Raw genomic sequence first — 19,045 nt, 5'->3', positions numbered from 1 at the left:
TGATGCGACGATTCCACCTCCTTCACCCTTCGAAGCCGGGCCCTAGACCGCTCCAGGGAGAGGGGAATACTGTCAGTACTAGGGTGGCTTGCGGTTTAGGGCCCGCCCCACTCTGCAGAAGTTGCTATCTTCCGCCATGTCTGGTGCCATTATGTGGTAAGATGCATCAGTCTCCTCCAAGAGGACGTTGGTGGCAGAAATGTTCAAGGGGGCTTTCTTAGTTTAATTGCCTCATGATTTGTGCTGAAACATCTATTTTGCCTATGTATCGTCCGCTAGATGCGTGAGTTTTGGCACTCTTATCGCGTCCGCGAGATGTGTGAGGTTTCGTACCTTGGTCGCATGCGTGGGAAATGCAAGGGCGTAGTCACGTCGACGTACGCGACCGCGCCCTATCTTTCTTGCTCACTATTCTGTGTACGTCGAGGGAGTAGCAGGCTGTTCCTATTGCTCCAATCTTTCTTGGGATATCTTGCATCTATTTCACAGAGCGGAGTTCAAGCAGTGAGGAAGCCATTCCAGGAAACGTGTTCGTTTCGAGTTCTTCGCGTTTAAAGGCGGAGAGGCTGATCCGGGTCTGATTTCTTCAAGGAGAAGCATCTTCGTTGGGTCCTGAGAATCGTTCAAGCTCTTCCATATAGTAGAGTAGGTCGTACTCTATAGGTAGGAGGATCTCCAGTGAAAAAACAGATTTCAAAGTTAAATTTCAAGAGTTAAAGAAATCGCTACAACCTCTTGAATAGGGTATAAGTTTCTGAAAGTCTGCAAGGTTATTTCATAAGTACTTATCGCTACAATTTAATGTTCTTTGAATTTATTTAGTGCATTTTATCTACAAAGTCCTTAGTAATATTGTGGCGCATTTGATTAATCCTGACATTGTTGCATAAGTAAACAATACCAAAGCATTAAGTATCATGTAAAGAATTCATTTACTGATTCTATAAAGACGCAAACTTCTTGTATTGGTGATTAATGTAAAGAGGTCATTTACAGGCTTTATGGTCACAAATTTCTGTGCGTTAATTCTTTGGGAGTCTAGTTCTTCTAATATTCTTGTTTGAAAAAGATTACAAGTTAAGAAAGAAGGTGAAGTAATAGTGTATATGCATAAATACGTGATCAGTCTTTTTCTACTGAAAACTAAGTAGATTTCATTAATAGGCTGGCACAGTCTTTTGTGTTATTTTATTTCTTGATTGTAAAATAAAGCAATAGTATATGTGCAACAATAACTTTTCCTTTTCAGATCTCCTTCCCAGCTGTTCCCTTCTAATCCCCTTTTCCCCCCCCACTTGATCACTTCAATATTCTGTGTATTTACTACAATCAGAATTGGAGGTATCGAGAGGTGGGTCCTTATTTCATCACATCAGATTCTGAGGAAGACTTCGTCTGACAACAACGTGGTCACTCATCATTCACGGGGCACCCCGAAATCGGAGATCAATGCGGTAGACGCCACGGTCTCGGCTTGGTAGAGAATCGGGAAACTAGCACTGAAATTGCCGTTATACGCGCCGGATATGCGTCTGGAACATCATGCATACCATTCGGTTACACGCGAGTCCCCGTCCATGAGGGTGTTGAGGGAGGCAGGTCTTTCTCATATGCGGGATATCTATCCCAACGGCGCGTTTGCCACGCAGGAGGACTTACAGCATATTACTAGTCAGCAACTTCTCTTCCGGTTTACGATTCATAGGCTGAGACACGCAGCCCGGGTGCATTATACCACCCTTCCGACTGAGCCTCCGGAACTGCTGGTTCTACAATCTGTTCTCACTGTGCCCAATAATAGGAGGCTGATATCCAAATTATATAAACTTATTAAAGATGAAACGGTGGATGTAGCAGATAAGAGCTGGATCAAATGGAATGAATGTTTGCCTGCTGCTATTTCAGAAGATAATTTGAAGCATGTCTGCGGATTAACGGGGAAACTCTGTATGAACGGTAATCTTAAGATTATCCATTTTAAATACATACACCAAGTGTACTACACCCCGGCACGATTATATAGGTATGGGCTGCGCGAGTCTGCATGCTGTGACAGGTGCGGGCAAATGGTGCAGACTTTATGCATTTGGTGTGGAATTGCAGGACGGTGGCAGATTTTTGGATTGCGGTGGTGAATTGCTTGAGGGAGTTAGTTGCTGTGGACCTCCCGTGTACTCCCCTGGTGTGCCTCCTGTGCTGTGTGCCGCACGTGAGAGGGGCGAATGGCACTTTTGTACGACTGGCATTGCTGATGGCTGCTCGTAGGATGGCGATCACGTGGGGGAAGGGGCGCCGGCCTGTCCTCAAGGCGTGGCTGACTGACCTGGTGTACTGCCAAGATAACCTTAATATTAATGCGGAAGAACTCCCCCTTTGATCGAGACCAAGAGACATCTGGGAGCCGTTACGAGTATATCTGATTGATAAGGCCGAGTAAGGAATAGGTTGGCGTGGGGCTTGGGGGGGGGGCGTGGTATGTGGAGAGAGTGTCTGTGGGGATCCTCCAATAGGAACAACACAAAATAGAAAGGGAGCAACCGTGCGGACGGCTTGCACAGTGCCTGTGATTTGTAGTTGACACTGCTTTGTGCTTGTTAATGTATTTTTTCTTGGATTTCTTTTGTATTTTATTTTGGTCTTTAAATGTGGACTATTTTGTTTGATTGTTTAACATGTGGGAGAATTTCACTGCGGCTTATGGAGGTATTGTAAGATTTAAGCGATGGAAGTTGATGATGCCTTTATCATTGTACCATATACGAGTATCAGCTACAATGCAGGTGAAGATGTATTTTTGTTGATTTGTAAAATGAATAATTTTTTTTTTTAAAAAGCCTGGTGGGGAAAATGCAAAGTGCGCAGGACTGTTTGGCCGGTCCTAAAGGGCCGGACAAGCAGTCCTGAGCACTTAAGGAAAGCAAACCACTCCTCTCCCTGCCCACGCCAGCCCAGCCCTTCGAGCCACTGACTTCAATAGGAAAATAAAATGATAATAACAATACGTTATTATTATTTTATTTTTCCTCTTGAACAGTGAGGCGACGCACCTTTGCCTTAGTGGAGGAGCCGCTACTGCAGGGTACTGTAAAAAGAATGTTATAGTCATTTATTGTCAGGGCACGTGGATCTCTGCCAGTAGTCTCAGAGTCTAGGCTCTGTATTTCCTTTACTGCAAGTTGATACTGAAGTTATTTACTGTGTCCTACTTCTAAATTAGTTGCGTTTTGTTGCACTTTTTTCAAAATTCTTTTTTAGTGCTGATTTGACAGCTCAACTACTGTCTAACCTTGTGTGAGCAACACTGAAAGAGCTTTAAAAAACAGTCATGATAGGGGGTTTTGACTCCGCCCGCACGTTGATAGCCTTCGGTACGGCTGTTGATTGGGCAGATCTGCTTCCACTGAATAAGAGTGTATGTATTCCGGTTGGCTAAGGAGACAGGGTAATGATCAAACCTAAAAGCCTGATCTTATTACTGTTAAAAATTACGACAAAGTCAGTAGATCTAATTTTTTAATTGTGAAGGGCATGTATTAGAACACATAGGTATTTAGTATTGGGTTTTTATCATGCAGTGTTAAAGCAGGTGGGCAGCAATTTGATAGTTGAACTCTCAACAGATTATCCCAGTAAACAATGGCTTTGGTATTGATTACTTGCTTTGACAAAACCTGCGGTTAGAAGATATGCACTATGAAAATGCTTGTTAGACCCTCTTAGCAGGGGTTGTATATTGCTTTGCCATTTGTAATCATGTACGTATTTGCAGTTTTACGACAGTAAACGTAATAGTTGTCTTGTGGGAAATTTTATGTTTAAGGCCTGAGCTAGTTATGGTGACAAGCCAGTGATAAAAAACTTCACATCTGATTAGTTCATTGGTAAAAGTTACGTCAGATGCCATAGGTATGATCTGCTCATTATAAAAAGTTACAACAAACAGTATTCTTGACTTAATTTACTGTAAAAAGCATATTTTAAAACATTTAATGATGGATTGGTCTTACTCTGTGTGAAAGGATGTAGATGGGAATTTTGTAAGAGGAAACCTCGCAGACTGCTGTACCAATGATTCTGATTGGCTCATTGGGAAACATTGTGCCAGACCTCTGGTCTGTTTAGTATGAAAATCCACGACAAAAGCAAAAATCCTGGTTAATTCATTGTGAAGAACATATTATAAAGTATTCAATGGTGGATTCGTATTACACTGTGTTAAAGCCTGTTGACAGGCATTTTGTAACCTGTTTCTCACAGATTATATGGTAGGCAAGGGTGTTGTGTGTTTATTACCCTCTGTGACAAATCCTGGGTGTAGAAAAGTTGCACCTGTAATATTCTTTTTAAACCATTTTAGCAGGAGTTATATAATGTTTTGCCAACTGTTGTTTTGCACATATTTCTAATTGTATGACTGTATGCCAGATGTTTGCCTACTTTAAAAGCTTATGCTCAGTACAGTACTGTTGATTTGGGTATGGGGACAAGCCAATGATAAAGGCTGTAGGCCTTATTCGTTAATTGGGAAAAGTTGACAGACCATAACTCTAATATGTTTATTATAAAAAGTCACGACCAACAAAGGAAGTAGGTCTGCCTTACTTATTGTGAAAACAAATGTTAACGGACATAGGTTAAAAAAAGGCTGGTGTTGGGTGCGGCTAGGCAACTCATTGCTCTATACTGGAAGCGGGCTGAGGCACCGCCGATAGCCTCTTGGTTCGTGCGCCTCTGGCACGTCCTGACCATGGAGCTACTCACGGCGCGGATACAGTCACGGGGGGTACGCTTCAAGGCAGTGTGGGAACCTCTCGTGCGATACCTGTGCTCCATCAGCTATGCCCGCCACATGCCCCCCAGGCTCCGCGCCCTGCAATTGTTTGAGGATGCCCTCGTCCCTGCTGACCCGACCAGACTAGCCGCCTAGTCGCCTCCCACAGTGTCAATTTGCGCTCTCCATCTCATATTGGCGACTGCAGCCGCGCACCCTGGACCCCTCTCCACCCCGCTACAGCTCACTCCTCCTCTGACTTTTCTTCTTTCCTACTTGCCACTCTGGCTTCCACCCCTCTTTGGGGCAGTTCGGCCCCTGTTGGGCCTTTGAAAACTGTGGCACCATTGCTCTCCCTTACATACGCACCTCCCCCGTGCACTGATGCATTACCGTCATCTGACCACCTCTTGTTGCTCTATCCCCTAAGCCACGCGGCCGGCCCCCCCAGGGGTTGTAGGCAGAACGCTGTGTTAATGGTTCCACCTCCCCCGGTTACTACTACCCACTGATTTTTCCTTTTACATCTGCGCGGCCGGCCCTGAAATGGGGTTGTAGGCTTATCGCTGTGTTCACAATAAAAACAGATTTGAACAAAAAAAAAAAGGCTGGGTTGTTATTATACTGTGCTAAAGCCTGCAGACAAGTATTCTGTTTCATGAAATCTCACAACTTACTGTAGCCAATAGAGGTTTTAGTGTTGGCTACCACATCTGAAAAACCCTGGAGGTAGAAGATTTTCACTATGATAATTCTTAAGCGAACCTTTTAGGATGTTCTGTCAGACTGAGTTGCCTGCTTGTCATTTATAATCAAAACTATTTTTAAAGAAAGACCTGCATATTCATACCTACACATGCTGTTCGAATGTCATACTCTGCCTGCTTCCACCCATGATAAAATACAACAAGGGGCAATGGGACAGCCTATTTCAGCCTATGTCCTGTGTGTGACTGCATTTGCCTGACTATTTGTTCACATCTGTTTAAAAATTAATGCAATTTAGTGCCAAAGGTGGTTGGCTAGTCTTTTGTTTCTGAATTTTTGCTTTTTTTGTCCTCTTTCATTTCTGGCCTTTTTTATTCTGTTTTCAAAGAGCACAGCTGATGTCCAAACAGTAATGGAAGGCCGCTTGCTTGCCCCTCAATTTTGTCTGCAGTACACCTCATTCCACATGACCATTGCTTCTAAACCTGGCAGTCATCTTGGTATATTTTTGCTCATCTGTATCATTGTTGTTTTTTTTTCAAAAACCTTTATTAACAAAATTGCATAGACAAAATACATTTTTGCATCAAATCAGAATACCGTATACATTGGTACATTTGCGGATTACAAAGAGGGGGCAATAAAACAGATCAGCAATGAGCACATAGGCACCGTTGAACAATAAACAATTGTAGGAGTGAATCTTACCACTATGGGAGAAGGAGCAGGCCCGACTGGAGGGGAGTGAGGACAGGGAAGGAGGTGGCTACTGACCTACGCTGGGGGCCGCCGCAGGCGAAATGTTGGCGGGGAGCACAGGAGAGGCAGTCCGGCTCAGGGGTGAGCGAGCATGAAGGTATGTCACTAGGGGGCCCCATATGTCATGTTGGCGAAATCTCGCAGGCATGAGGTCCCAGAATTCAGATAATAGGGTCTGGCATTGCGATGCATCCTCAAGCCATTGGGCGAACTTAGGCGCGAGGACGAGAAGCATAGCAATCAAGAGGCTGGAGGTGTCTGGGCACTACTTAACAAAGCCTAGGACGCAGAGCAGGGGGTTGGGCTGTAAAAGAGAGGAGGTGATCTCGGATATGGCAGAACAGACCTCCCGCCAGTAGTTGGAGTACTTTGGGCATAACCAGGCAGGTGAAAGAAGTCAGCAGCAGGGACAGAACAGCGCAGGCACCTATCACTCGGAATGATTCCCAATTTGTGTAGCTGAACGGGGGTGCAATAAAGCCAGTGTAGATATTTAAAGTGTATAAGACTCAATCGTAGTTTGGAGATAATCGCTTCATTTGGTTGCAACAGTAAAGCCATTGGGCCTGGGAGATATTCACACCAAGGTTCTCGCCCCATGCCACACGAGCACGGTCAGTGGAGATGGAGGTGGCTGCCAGCGTGAGGGTGTAGAGATTGGTAACCAACTTCCGTGGAGTGGGGGATGAATATAGGAAGTCAAGAGTGGTCATCGAAGGAGGTGCTGGGGGATCGTGAGATGCAGCTCCCTACAGATGGCCCTTAACTGATAGAAAAGCAAAGTATCCATGGGACCTGAGGCAGCAGGGGGAGAATAAAACGTGTTCCCAGGGTAGAGGTCCGCCAATGTTGCCAGCCCCGGGCGGGTGGTCTGTATCATTGTTTTACCATTCCAATATGTTTTTTTGTTTTAGCAGCATTGTGTTAGCCATCTGAGATTGGTGCAACCATGATACTCTATGCACAATACCATTGTAGGATAGCTTCTCACTACAATGTTTATTGAGCGAATGGAGTACCACTGGATTTTTGCTTTCTGACAATCTGGTTTCGGACTTTACTGGACTGAGTCTCACCATCCAGGTCTCACTCCCTGTAAATTATGTGTAATTGGACTCAGAGATCTAACCCCCTACTGTCCGTCATTTAAGAGAAGGCCACTGTTGTGCAGCTAGGGTAAAAGGATCTTGGCTGGTTACAAGAGAACATGTGAGTATTTGCACGCATGTGTAGGTAGAGCATGTGAGACTACAGTCTAATTCAGCCCGGTATCTTCACAAGGTAGCCTGCCGGAGAAGGAAACTTTCAGGGATTGATGCTGACCTAATGTGAGTGTGCATTCATAATGTACATGTGTAATGATTATTGAGAAGCCTGTGAGATTTACTTGTATACACTTTACGGGTGAAATTTTGGCCACAGCATAGTTTTGCCCCATGTAGGCCTAGAGATACTGGTCGGGTATCAATCCAAGAGTAAACATGTAATGCAAGTGCAGAACCAATGTTTTTCTATGTGATAACTGTTCTGCAACTTGCTTTTTGACGATCATGGATGGACTTGTGCTATTTCACTTATTGCGCAGCTGCTAGAAGCCATTTCACCAACATTGTTATCTAAATATTGACCTTGATAACTGAGTCACCAGATCTGGTACTGGACGTAGAAATATTAGTATGGCCCTGAAATATGATGGTCAGGCAGGCTAGTTGTATCAAAGACCACTTGGGTTCTGTAGCACAGTCACATCCCTTTGCCCCGAAACACTAGGAAGACAGTGGCCTGGTCCGCAGGGATACAACACAGTCACAAATGTTACTGGTAGATCCTGCATCAAGTGTGTTGAGACCAGGGCCAGCACTTCTGCCTCCCATAGCCAGCCAACAGATTCCAATGGTGACAGTTTCTGCATACTCCTCCTACAGATGATCAAGTGTGAATTACATACTGGTCAAAATATGTATGTTCTGGTTGTTCCATCTGGGCAATACCTAGATGATACGGTGGCATTCCAGGTGACGCCACCATGTGTGTTGTAAGTTAATGAACCAATTACGCTTGGATTACCTCTCAGGAAACATGATGGGCAGCCATTTTGTGTTAACTTAGGGCCAGTGGCAAAGTGAGCAAGGGACCCACGTTTGTGTTACCTGATGGCAGGCAGATGACAAAAGAAGATTTTGGCTACTATTTAATTAATTTTAATAGTAATACGGTATGAGTTTTTTTCATTGATAAAATAATGACAGTTTCTGAACTTCTATGCATTGTTTTCCTACATCATTATCACAGTATTTGTTTTTAACATTAGCTTCTGATCACAACCTCCTGAGTGATCTCCTGATATTTTCGGACATACTAATGTGGTACAGGCATCAAAGTAGACCATAAGTTTTAGTATAAAGAAAAATGTGACTGAAATTATTCACAGTGGGAGAAGTATTCAAAACGGCATGCTGGCACACGATTAATTAGAAACAGGACGTAAAGAGGAAAGGAAAATGTAAGTTGCTAATAAATTGCCGATCCCATGTGTTTTTCCCCCCAAAACTTCGTTTACCTTTGTAATGACAACTTGCTGCTGGGAACGCCAGAACCTAATTATCCGTTCGCACACGTAGAGCACCATAGGACCCAAAATCCATTTCCAAGACTGAAAAAAATACCAAAGAAACAAAGCATCGTAAAATACAAATGGCTGCAGTCCCGGGAGTCATTAGAATGTTAGATTAAACAAATCTAAAACATAAACCTCCTATATAAGGCTATATGATGTGCTCAGTGCGTATCTCTACAGTGCTCGAAAGTGTTTTTCCAAAAGCAAAACCTTATTAAGAACCGTTTGGAGGGCTGGGATCCGAACTCAGGGCCTTATTTATCAGGCCGTGCGCCACTTTCACGCTGCCGGTTTTGTGACGCACCAGCAGCGTAAAAAATGTGCCTTGTTGCACCATATTTACAAAGAGAAGCATCTAGGTAGATGCGTCACTTTGTAAACCACTGCGCCACATTATACCTGCGCCAGGTATAATGTATGCAGGGGGGAGTTCTGATGCAAGAAAGGGTCATAGAAGTGACGCAGTGAAATCTATAAGATTTCACTGCGCCACTTCAAGGACACAAATATGTCAATATCTTACACCTGCCTCACAGCAGGCGTAAGACAGACGCAGGCCATGTGAAAGGACACATTGCTGGAGTTGCGTCACTTTTGCGCCATACAGATACGTCAAAAATACTGACGTATCAGTAACTTCTTGCGACATGATGCGTCATACAGTAAATATGACGCATCAATCATGTCGCAAGGAGGGCGCACTGAGAAGTGACACATCGCTGCTTTCACGCAGCGATGCATCACTTCTCATAAATGAGGCCCTGTGTATTTTGAAAAGGTTATAGGGGATAAAATAGAGTGAGTTACCAACACCTGGCAACTCGTTTCCTTGCTTTTCGGTGCTACACCTCGCACACCCTAAAGTCACCACGATCATATCCCATCAGAGAGCACTAAGTTCCCATATGCCCAGTGAGCCCACTTCCATCTCTACATCACTCAAAGCGCTACTTTGTTTTTTATACACAGGTCAAAAAACTACAATTTCCCATAAATACACAGACCTACGAATCTAAGATTTTTTTTTTGTCTGCTAGAGGGCACAGGGAAAAGAGGGAGTGGTTTTGGCGAAGGTGTGGGACAGGGTGAATGGGGCTTTGGGCCCCTGGCTCCGCCTGAACAGCCACAGCTACCTACTCACAGACGGCATGAGCAAAGTGGGCAATTGCACACGGCTCCCACCTACCAAGGTGAAGTGAACTATCTCTCCATCTCACATCTGTCTATTTCACCATCTCAACCTTTAATGTATTATTTAATATTACTTGGTATTGTGGAGCTGAAATTAAATGGGTAGTAAATTACAAAGATGTTCTAGACAGAGGCAACTACAGTTTGTCTTCCTGGTGCTCTCGAAATCCTTAAGATAGCACTGTACCTACCCACAGAGCAAATAGGCAACTCATTCGACACCAATTCCTATGTCCTAGGTGGGTTTTAATTGGAGCACAGCTGTGTAGAATGTTAACCGCTAAGTTAGAAACCTGTTTTGTAGAAGGGTTTCCAGCTCACAATGGGAATGTACCTCTTCTCTGTGTAACCTTGGGATGAGTTATTAATCCATGTGTGTCACAGTTGCACCTTGGGAGGTGGCAGGCCTCGCGGTCCCTGATTTCGAACTCTATTTGGCAGCACAATTGCAACTCTTCACGCAGGAAGTGGCGAGAGTATACAGGGGCCCAGTTCAGGAGAGGGAGGGGGGAACGCCGTGACATGTACTTGCGTACATAACACTGCAGCAGAGGCTGGCCTTGCGAGATCTTACTGTGGAGGAACAAACGTTCCGCCTTTGCTGGAATAGATCCCAGCGGCGGGCGGGAGTCCGCCACCCATATGCGCCGGAAATACCCATTGGCATGGTGACAGCGCTACCGCATGGAGGGGACTGGTCGCAGCTGCAGCTCTGGGAAGAGGCAGGGCTGCACGTGATAGGAGATCTATACGAAGACGGTGTGCTTCTGCCTTATCAAACGCTCCGGGAACGGTTTGATTTGCCGAGGGGAGATTTCCTCTTGCACGCCGCGCTCACTGGAGCCATGCAGTCACACTGGAAGGAGGAGCTATTAGAACCCAAGACAACTATGGCCTGTCAATACACCATGATGGCGGCGGGTACTTACAAAGCGGTCACATGTCTCTATGCTAGGATGCTCCGGGAATACTTGCCGCCTTTACTTGAGTTGAAAAACAAGTGGGAAGCTGATCTGGGAAAGGAGATCCCTGAAACAGTTTGGGTGCAGCTACTACGGAGAGCCCGTAAGAGCACCAGAAACGCACACTTCCAACTGGTGCATTTTTTTATACTCCACAGAGCGTACTTAACGCCAGGAAAAATTTGCCAGTATTTCGGGACGTAGGTAGCGGAGTGTCCTAGGTGCACCAAGGAAGGGGCCGAGCTAGACCACATGTTGTGGAATTGCCCGATGCTGGGAGAATACTGGAAGGAGATAGGAAACACACTGAATGAGGTGACGGGTAGACAGCTGCAGTTTGATATGGCTATCAGTATCCTGCATTGGTTCCCTCACACCCCCAAAAACAAGACTACAAGCAAATTCATTGACATGGGCCTTATCTTAGCCAAGCGTGAAATAACTAAACACTGGAAGGCTCGGAATGGTCCTTCGTACAGACGCTGGGTGAATGACTTCCTGAAATGGGCTGCCAGTGAAAGTTCCCTTAGATATCAGATGGCACGTAGAAGACGAGACGACAAAGCACAGGACGCGGCGACGGCGTGGGAGGGGATGGTACAGGCTTTACGAGACATAGACTCCCGCGATGAAGAGGAGGAACAGGTCGGTGAAAAGGAGCCCCTGCGACACAACCAGGTAGCATCACACGCCTAAACACTTAACACTCCTGACACATAGATACACATGACTAATTGAGAAGACGCGCGGAGGTGGTGGGACATTGGGGAGGGAGGGAGGGAGGGGGGGCCTGCCTGGTCTTAATCTAGAACCGAGTATTGAGAAACAGCGCCACTTAGCGGGTACTTCTGGGAGACCCTTTTGGATATAGAGCATGACATTGCTGGGCTGGCTAGGGGCACCCGGATTAGATGAGTGGAGGTCACTCTGCAAACCACTAAAATAGGGATGCTCCAGATGAATATAGTCACCTGCATCGGGGCTCACGCGGTGCCAGAGGGGGCAGAGGAACGATTTAGCCGGGGGGACGAGCCTGGATGCCACTGTTCGCTCATACTCGCCTACAGAGGCTGATCACAGGAAGAAGGGGTTGAGAGGGGGGGTTTTCTTGAGAAGTTTGTTTGACAAAATGAAAAGCGGACTTGAGATCATACTGTTGGACAGCTGCAACTAACTATTGCTTTAAGGTCGTTCTCCTCTCACAGTTTACGCCGCCCGGCCTCCGGGATGTGGGCAAAAGGGCTGTGTGATGGATCACGGAGCGATTGTTGAACTACGAATGCCGGAATTTGCCGTATGGAATATGGAATATGTAACTCTTCTATTGTCTGCAATAAAAATATATTTAAAAAAAAAATGGGAGGTGGCAGGCCTAACAGCACTCATTCAAAAATGTATTCTCCCTCTTTCAATGAGTCCCCTACACAGGAACTGGCTATCGACCACACTCCTCTGTCCCTTTACTCTGAGATTTCAGTTTAAATATTGCAGGATTCATAGATTTTGATGTTTCCCGCTCCTTCTCTGTATGTAGTATTCTTGCAGATTGTTATCAGGGCAGAAAATATCTCAAGATAAAGTTTGGGGGGAATGTACATTAAACTTTTTTGAGAAATCCCATACTCTGCATCCCCATGAAATATTGACATGTTAGTGAAATATTTGATGTCAAATCTTTTTATTAACGAGCGTAAACACATACCACAGTGTAAAGCATATGCCAGGCAGGTGCTGATAATCATTACTTGCAGATGAAAGGGAAGCCTCAAAAGCAACTGACATCTTGCATCACATGTCTAGGAGATTAAGGATTAAGAATGAAGCCATGACCGGCCGGAGAAGCAACAGCTGCGGCAATAGAAGGAAGCAAAAACGTTCCCTGGTCTCAAGGGGGAACAACGCCTTTGTCAACATTACATGAAAACAGGGCAGGGGAGAGGGGGATGGGGAAGGGAAAGAGCCAGAGGTACAGTAGGTGGTTGAGCCCTAACGGGCTAGCAATTGGTAAGGGGAGAGCAGAAGAATAGAATCGATTCGAATATAATAGAATAGAATACAAGGAAGAGAAATAGACAAAGAGAACCAAGATGGAAAGAAAGAGAAAAAGGAAATAGTGGGGGGGAAAGGAGAGGAGGGTGGAAAGAGAGCAGGGGATAGAGCATCTCGGGATGGGTCTGTCAAGGCCCCTGTCAGAGTGTGGTAAATAAATAATTAATTACCGGTACTATTTTTGAATACATTGAATAAAACAGATAGCTCAATAAATAAGAGACAGGATTCGAGGTATCTGAGTCTAACAGGCTTTAATCAGGCATGAGGAAAGGGACAGGAACGGGATAGCCTGCACGGAAATAGAATGGATGGCAGCTGCCACGTCTAAGTAACAGTACAAGATATATATACATTACAATTACATTCAATACAGTAGGCGTAGCAGTAGGCGTAGCAGTCGTGAAAGATAAGGACACTTTGGTGGAAGAAGAAGGCGTGTACAGGGCGTGCACTGAGACATGTGATGTGAAACGTCATAGAAATGTCATGAGTGGGCGGAAACATGGAGGGGGCTACCTGAGAGCAGCTGGGACCTTTAACCTAGTGGTGCGCGCAAACGGGCAATGACGTGTTACCAGGGAGAACTGGGGGCTATGACTTCTGCACTAGAAGAGGAGACTAAAGTCTACGGTGTCAGGACGACATGTACCTATGGCATATCTGGTATCTTGTGTTTGGAATACATGTTGATAGAAACTAAAAGTTATCAGGGCAGAGGCTACTTGACTCTAAGGCTGGTGCATGCATATATTCTTCGTGTAATGCGTGGGCTATGAATCTTCTATGAATATTAATACAGTAATTCTCTTGCATGGAGACATAAAGACTAGACTATAGCTGAAGCTGTTTATACGGTTCAGTAGCTAAGGAATGCAAAGACGAGGAGCTGAACTGATAACTAGAAGCATAACATACTCTTGGCAGACTGGCAGGCAGAGCTGGGCACCGCGCTGCGCGAAAGGAAGTAAGTGAAGGGTCAGGGATGCAGGTGGGGGCTGCATCGCTCCTCGGAGTGAGTTCAGGAGACTGGAGCTTGAATCTGGTGTCCGGGCCCTTTTGAGGCCTAGAAACGGGGACAATTCAATGAATTAACGTGCACACTGTAAACGTGGCAACATAGGCCTAATACTCGTTGCTTTCACGAGAACTGGAAACTGGCATACTAGAGTTGGACACAACTATAATTGCGTCTTTAATCGATCATAGGGGGATACATATGCATATTAATCATGCACATATAACATAGGATGGGGAACACGTAGGCACATATAACATGGCAAAATTTACTTTTCCACAAGAGACTAGGGTGAGGGCAGCAGGTTTCCCATATTATGAGGCTGAGCATCTTCAGAAGGAATTTCAGCTCCACGAGCTAGAAGGACATCCTCGAAAAGCTGGAGGGCGCGGAGTTGGGGAGGAGTGAAACAAGTGTGTTCCAGTTTGGAGAAGTGATCGATCAGTGGAACCCAAATGTGAGTGAATTTGATTTCATATGTGTGATTTGGCATGTTAAGAGTTCCATCACCATGACTTGCCAGAGACATTTAAACCAGAGTAATAGATGGAGCAGAGGTCTTCTTCCAATGAAGGGCAAGTACTTTTTTGCCCGCTCCAACATATACGCGATAAGGTGGTAGTAAGAGTGTGTCATAGCTGTGAGCAGCTGGGGGCAGACACCCAGGATGGCCACGGTATGTGAGCTTGGTAGGGGGAAGCCTACAGTGTCTTTGATATGGCTAAGGAGTTCCTTACAGAATAAGGTGAGTAGTGGGCAGGACCACCAAATGTGCATGAAATCACAGTCACCAATTGGCAACGGGAGAGGAGGTGGGGAACATTTTCTGTTAACATGTCAGAGTGTAATACTAGTGGGTCATGAGTTAATAAGCGGATTCGCTTTGGGGTATGCTCCTGTATGCTAGTGACATTTTACACCACATTTCCACACTTGCTTCAACTTTTGTTTTAGATTAAAGCTGCATATGCAAATGGAAGAAAACCCACTAGAGAGGTGTGTTGCCATCCAGAAATATACATCTTTGTGGGTGTTCACTACCTTCCAATTGAACACCCTTAGTCCCTTCCCTTCGAATTACCATGTTTTTGCCCTTACCTCCAAAGTTAACACTGCAGAAAATGTGCAGATTTGTAGTGGTATTAAGTTTCATTTGCCTTCATAAACTTTCAGAAATTCCAATCTACCATTCACAACCACAAATGGCATTTTAAGCACACCAAATTTTCCAAGTGGATCCACTGTAGACATAAACGAATCAAAGTTCGACTTTTCAAGCAGCAAAAACAGGATCACCAATGCATAGATATCTGTAAAGTGTCACTGTTAGGTGAAACCCAAAACCTCACACAAACATTATTGTGTGCATGTCAAGTGCATGTGTGAGTACAGTGAGCACTCCTTATTTTTAGAGAGCTACATTGTCAGTGTTGCAACAGGAAAGTTCTCTACTAGGTAGATGGGCGAGTCTCCCTGCCCTGAGTTTTCGGCTTCATGTGAAACTGGTATCATGACTTTCATTTTTGGCCATGGCATTACAGTAGTCTAGCATGTGCACAGAGACCTGTCCATGACAATGTGAGATTCTGGACCTGGACTATGACCTGGAGAGGCCCATCAAGCATGCCTGATAGTACAGTGGACTGCTGTCCCTGAGATAGAGAGATAGATATGAATTTTTATATTTTTATTACTAATCATTTTAATAATGTGTTTTTTAAATGCTTACATATTGTCTGCATTTTTTAAAATAAATATAATTAGAATATAGCAGCCGCACTGTGGACGAAGGGCAGTGGCAGTGCTCCTAGTCCGCTCGCGGTTCAATTTGGACAACAGTAACATCTTTTTAAAAAACTTTATTTTAATTTGTGGGCATTGCTCTGTTTTTTAAAACATTTGGGTGTGTGGAGTCTATGTGAGAGTGCCAGGCTTACCTGTGCTCGATCATCTGGTCTCCCTGCCTCGGTCGGATGCGGTGTTCGCCGTTGTGCGGAGGTCGGGGGAGACAGAGACAGGTACTTCCGGTTGGGGAGGGCAGCGGTCTAGTTGCTGGGAGGGCTCTGCTTTAAATTCAACATGCCCCAGCGGCTGTGCGCAGTGGGCATGCTGCTGGCATGCCAAAGGCAAGCCCGTCTGCGCCCGTCTGCGCCCGTCCGCGACCGACTGGACTAGGGGCTAGAACCCCTGCTGGATTTGGTTTGAGATGCCATTATAGTTCCCAGAACCTCCGCGCTCTCAGCCAACTCTGATTACTAAATGTAAGCACAGCATTAATGTTGGAGGGGAGGGCTGGCAATGTAACTACTGCTCATTTAGGGAGGAAGAACAAGTAGACATCAGGAAGGGAAGCCTCGTACTTAGGCTAGCGCTAATTAATTGTAGATCCCTGAGAAAGCACAGAATTGAGATCTGCGACCTATTATCGGAGGGTCAAACCGATGCTATATTTCTTACTGAGACATGGTTGGATGCTGACTCTGTGCTCTGAAATTCTGGAGACACTCCCTAGTGGCTATGGGATTATGAGAGTGGACAGACGGTCAGGAAGGGGAGGGGGCATCGCAATCATCCATAAGCATGATATTCGGTGCTCCCTTGTACCTGCTGACATAGCTGATGGTGAGGCTGGTTTCTTCACTATCAGGCTAGCCACTAACTACGTTATGAAGGGGCTATTGATTTATAGACCCCCAGGACTACATTCGCGTTTCATACCCAGCCTTGTTGACTATCTCATTCAACCAGCTCTCCGTTACGAAAAGCTACTGATGCTGGGGGATATAAATCTGCATTTTGATGATGCACTCGATTCCGGGGCACATGAGCTGCGCCAGGAACTTGAAGTGCTGCAAATATTCTTAAAATCGGAACTCATTTTCTGATCACGTTTGTGATAAAGCTGCCCCTGTAGCTTTCTCACCTCCGCTGTTACCCTATCTAGGTTTATCTTTGTTATCTTATTTAAGTTTTTAACCAGCTCTATTCCTAAGTATCTGATTTTTTCTCTGGTGAAGTTGCTGTTTACTTGAGTATTCCAGCTCATGATCTCTGTTTTATCTCGGTTTGTTTGATAGCCTGATACCTTCCCAAAGTCTTTTAGGGTTTCTTCGATTGCATAGATGGAGCCTGCATAGGTGCTGGTAAAGATCATCAGGTCTTCTGCATACAAGCCTATTTTTTTCCCATCCGCGGTAAGTAAACGGGTTTATTTCGGTGTGAGCTCTGAGCTTGTTTGCCAGTGGTTCGATGTATAAGTTGAATAGGAGTGGGGATAAGGGGCATCCCTGTCGGGTCCCTCTATGTATTGATATACTCTCTGTGAAGTTCCAGTTTACTAGTACCTTGGCTTTAGGTGTTCGATAGAGTTCTTTAATTGTTCGTTGAAAGGTTTCTCCCAGATTATATTTTTTTAATATTGCGTTCAGAAATGCCCAGGCTACTAAAAACTTGGGGAGGACTCCCCCTGACATTTCTTGGTAGATCTAATCTAATTAAAATGTCTATTCCACCCAAATTTACATTCCTGTTTAGTGCTTTACCCTTAGAATTTAAGATGGAAACCCTGAAGAAAATACAAGGAGAGCTAGCGAGTTTTATTTGGGCTTCTAAAAGTACACGAATAGCCTGGGCAAAACTGCGAAGACGTAAAGTAGAAGGTGGAATTGCCAGTCCAGACCTATTTGAATATTATAGGGCCTTTCAATTTAAACACATGAGAATCCTGCTGGGTAATTATGATCTATATCCGGAACGTCTAAAAGCAAATACCAATAACATCGGTCACTTCCTATTCAAATATGGTCACCCTAAGTACTTTAAGAAAGTTAAATTAAAGACATTAAGCTCAGCGGCAAAACTCTGGTACCAGATAAGGTGCACTTGGAAACAGTGAGTCTGCAACAATATGGGACTCTCCAGGAACCCCAGAGTGCCTCAAGGACAAGCTAGCTACACCGTTGAAAACATCAGGCTTTCAAGTTTGGGGCCAGTTAATGGTGGATAATAACATAATAGACTGGGAAACTCTATCAGAAAATACAAACGCATCCCTCTCAAAATTCAAATGTTACCAGCTCACTGGGTGGGCAAAAACAATAAAAGAGAAAAATGACGGAAACAAGTCCATAGAAATAAACATGACAAAGTACGGCCCGCTGAAAAAAGAAATAGCTTTATGGTACTGGGCCCTTATTGAAGCCGGGGAAGAGAACTTCTTGATACCAGAAGCAACCTGGGGGAAAAAACTGCCGTCACTGGATCTCCAAAACCTGTGGCAAGTGTCTCTGAGCAAATGTTGGTCCATTGCGAAATCTGCTACTCTAAGGAGAAACCACCTCTTTACTATTCACAGAGCCTACTGGACGCCAAAGCGACTATCCAAATTCAGTGGACCAAATATGAAGGTGTGTCCTAAATGTGGCTTGGCTGGAGCAGATGATGTGCATATGTTCTGGCAGTGCCCCCAGATTGATGGTTTCTGGCAAGAAGTGAGTAAAGTTATAGATGCAGTACTAAGAAGACCAGTAACTGTAAGTATGGATCTTGTTATCTTCGGGGTTAGCAGGCATGAGGGGTTAAATCTCTTAACATCTAAAGAAGAGAACCTTCTATTTATGATGATTTTATTAGCTCGTAGGGAACTCTGTATTAAGTGGATAAAACCGGTTGCCCCTTGTAGGAGAGTAGGGTCTGCAATCCTATGATCACCCAGATTTTTGCTTTTTGCTGCACTGGTTTACGACTTTCCCTGGCTGTGGGCCTGCTAATCAGACCCACAGCCTAGCTGTTCTCTCTATCCAAAATTGTACTCAGGTACTGAATTGGCACTGGGCCCTCTCCAAGTCCCTGTACCCAGGGCTGAGGTGCACCCAGAAGTCTCCCAGGGGCTGAAGCATGTATTATGCCACCCCTGGGCTGACTAACTAAACTGACACAACTGGCTGCACGACAGCTGGGGCAAGGTGGTG

At 45.0% G+C, this 19,045-nt stretch overlaps 1 protein-coding gene across 1 annotated transcript in view; it reads right to left on the bottom strand.

Annotated features, from left to right (window-relative positions):
• NOX3 (NADPH oxidase 3) overlaps positions 1-19,045 on the bottom strand; it is a 632,637-nt gene that overhangs the window by 266,493 nt on the left and 347,099 nt on the right. The window contains exon 8 of the mRNA XM_078647785.1: positions 8,799-8,891. Within this exon, the coding sequence (XP_078503911.1) occupies positions 8,799-8,891 (93 nt within the window). The remainder of the gene's footprint in view (positions 1-8,798; positions 8,892-19,045) is intronic.

This window comes from Lissotriton helveticus, chromosome 6 (assembly GCF_964261635.1).
Source record: "Lissotriton helveticus chromosome 6, aLisHel1.1, whole genome shotgun sequence".
Classification (NCBI taxonomy): Eukaryota; Metazoa; Chordata; class Amphibia; order Caudata; family Salamandridae; genus Lissotriton; species Lissotriton helveticus.
This window is presented reverse-complemented; position numbering and strand designations above follow the sequence as displayed.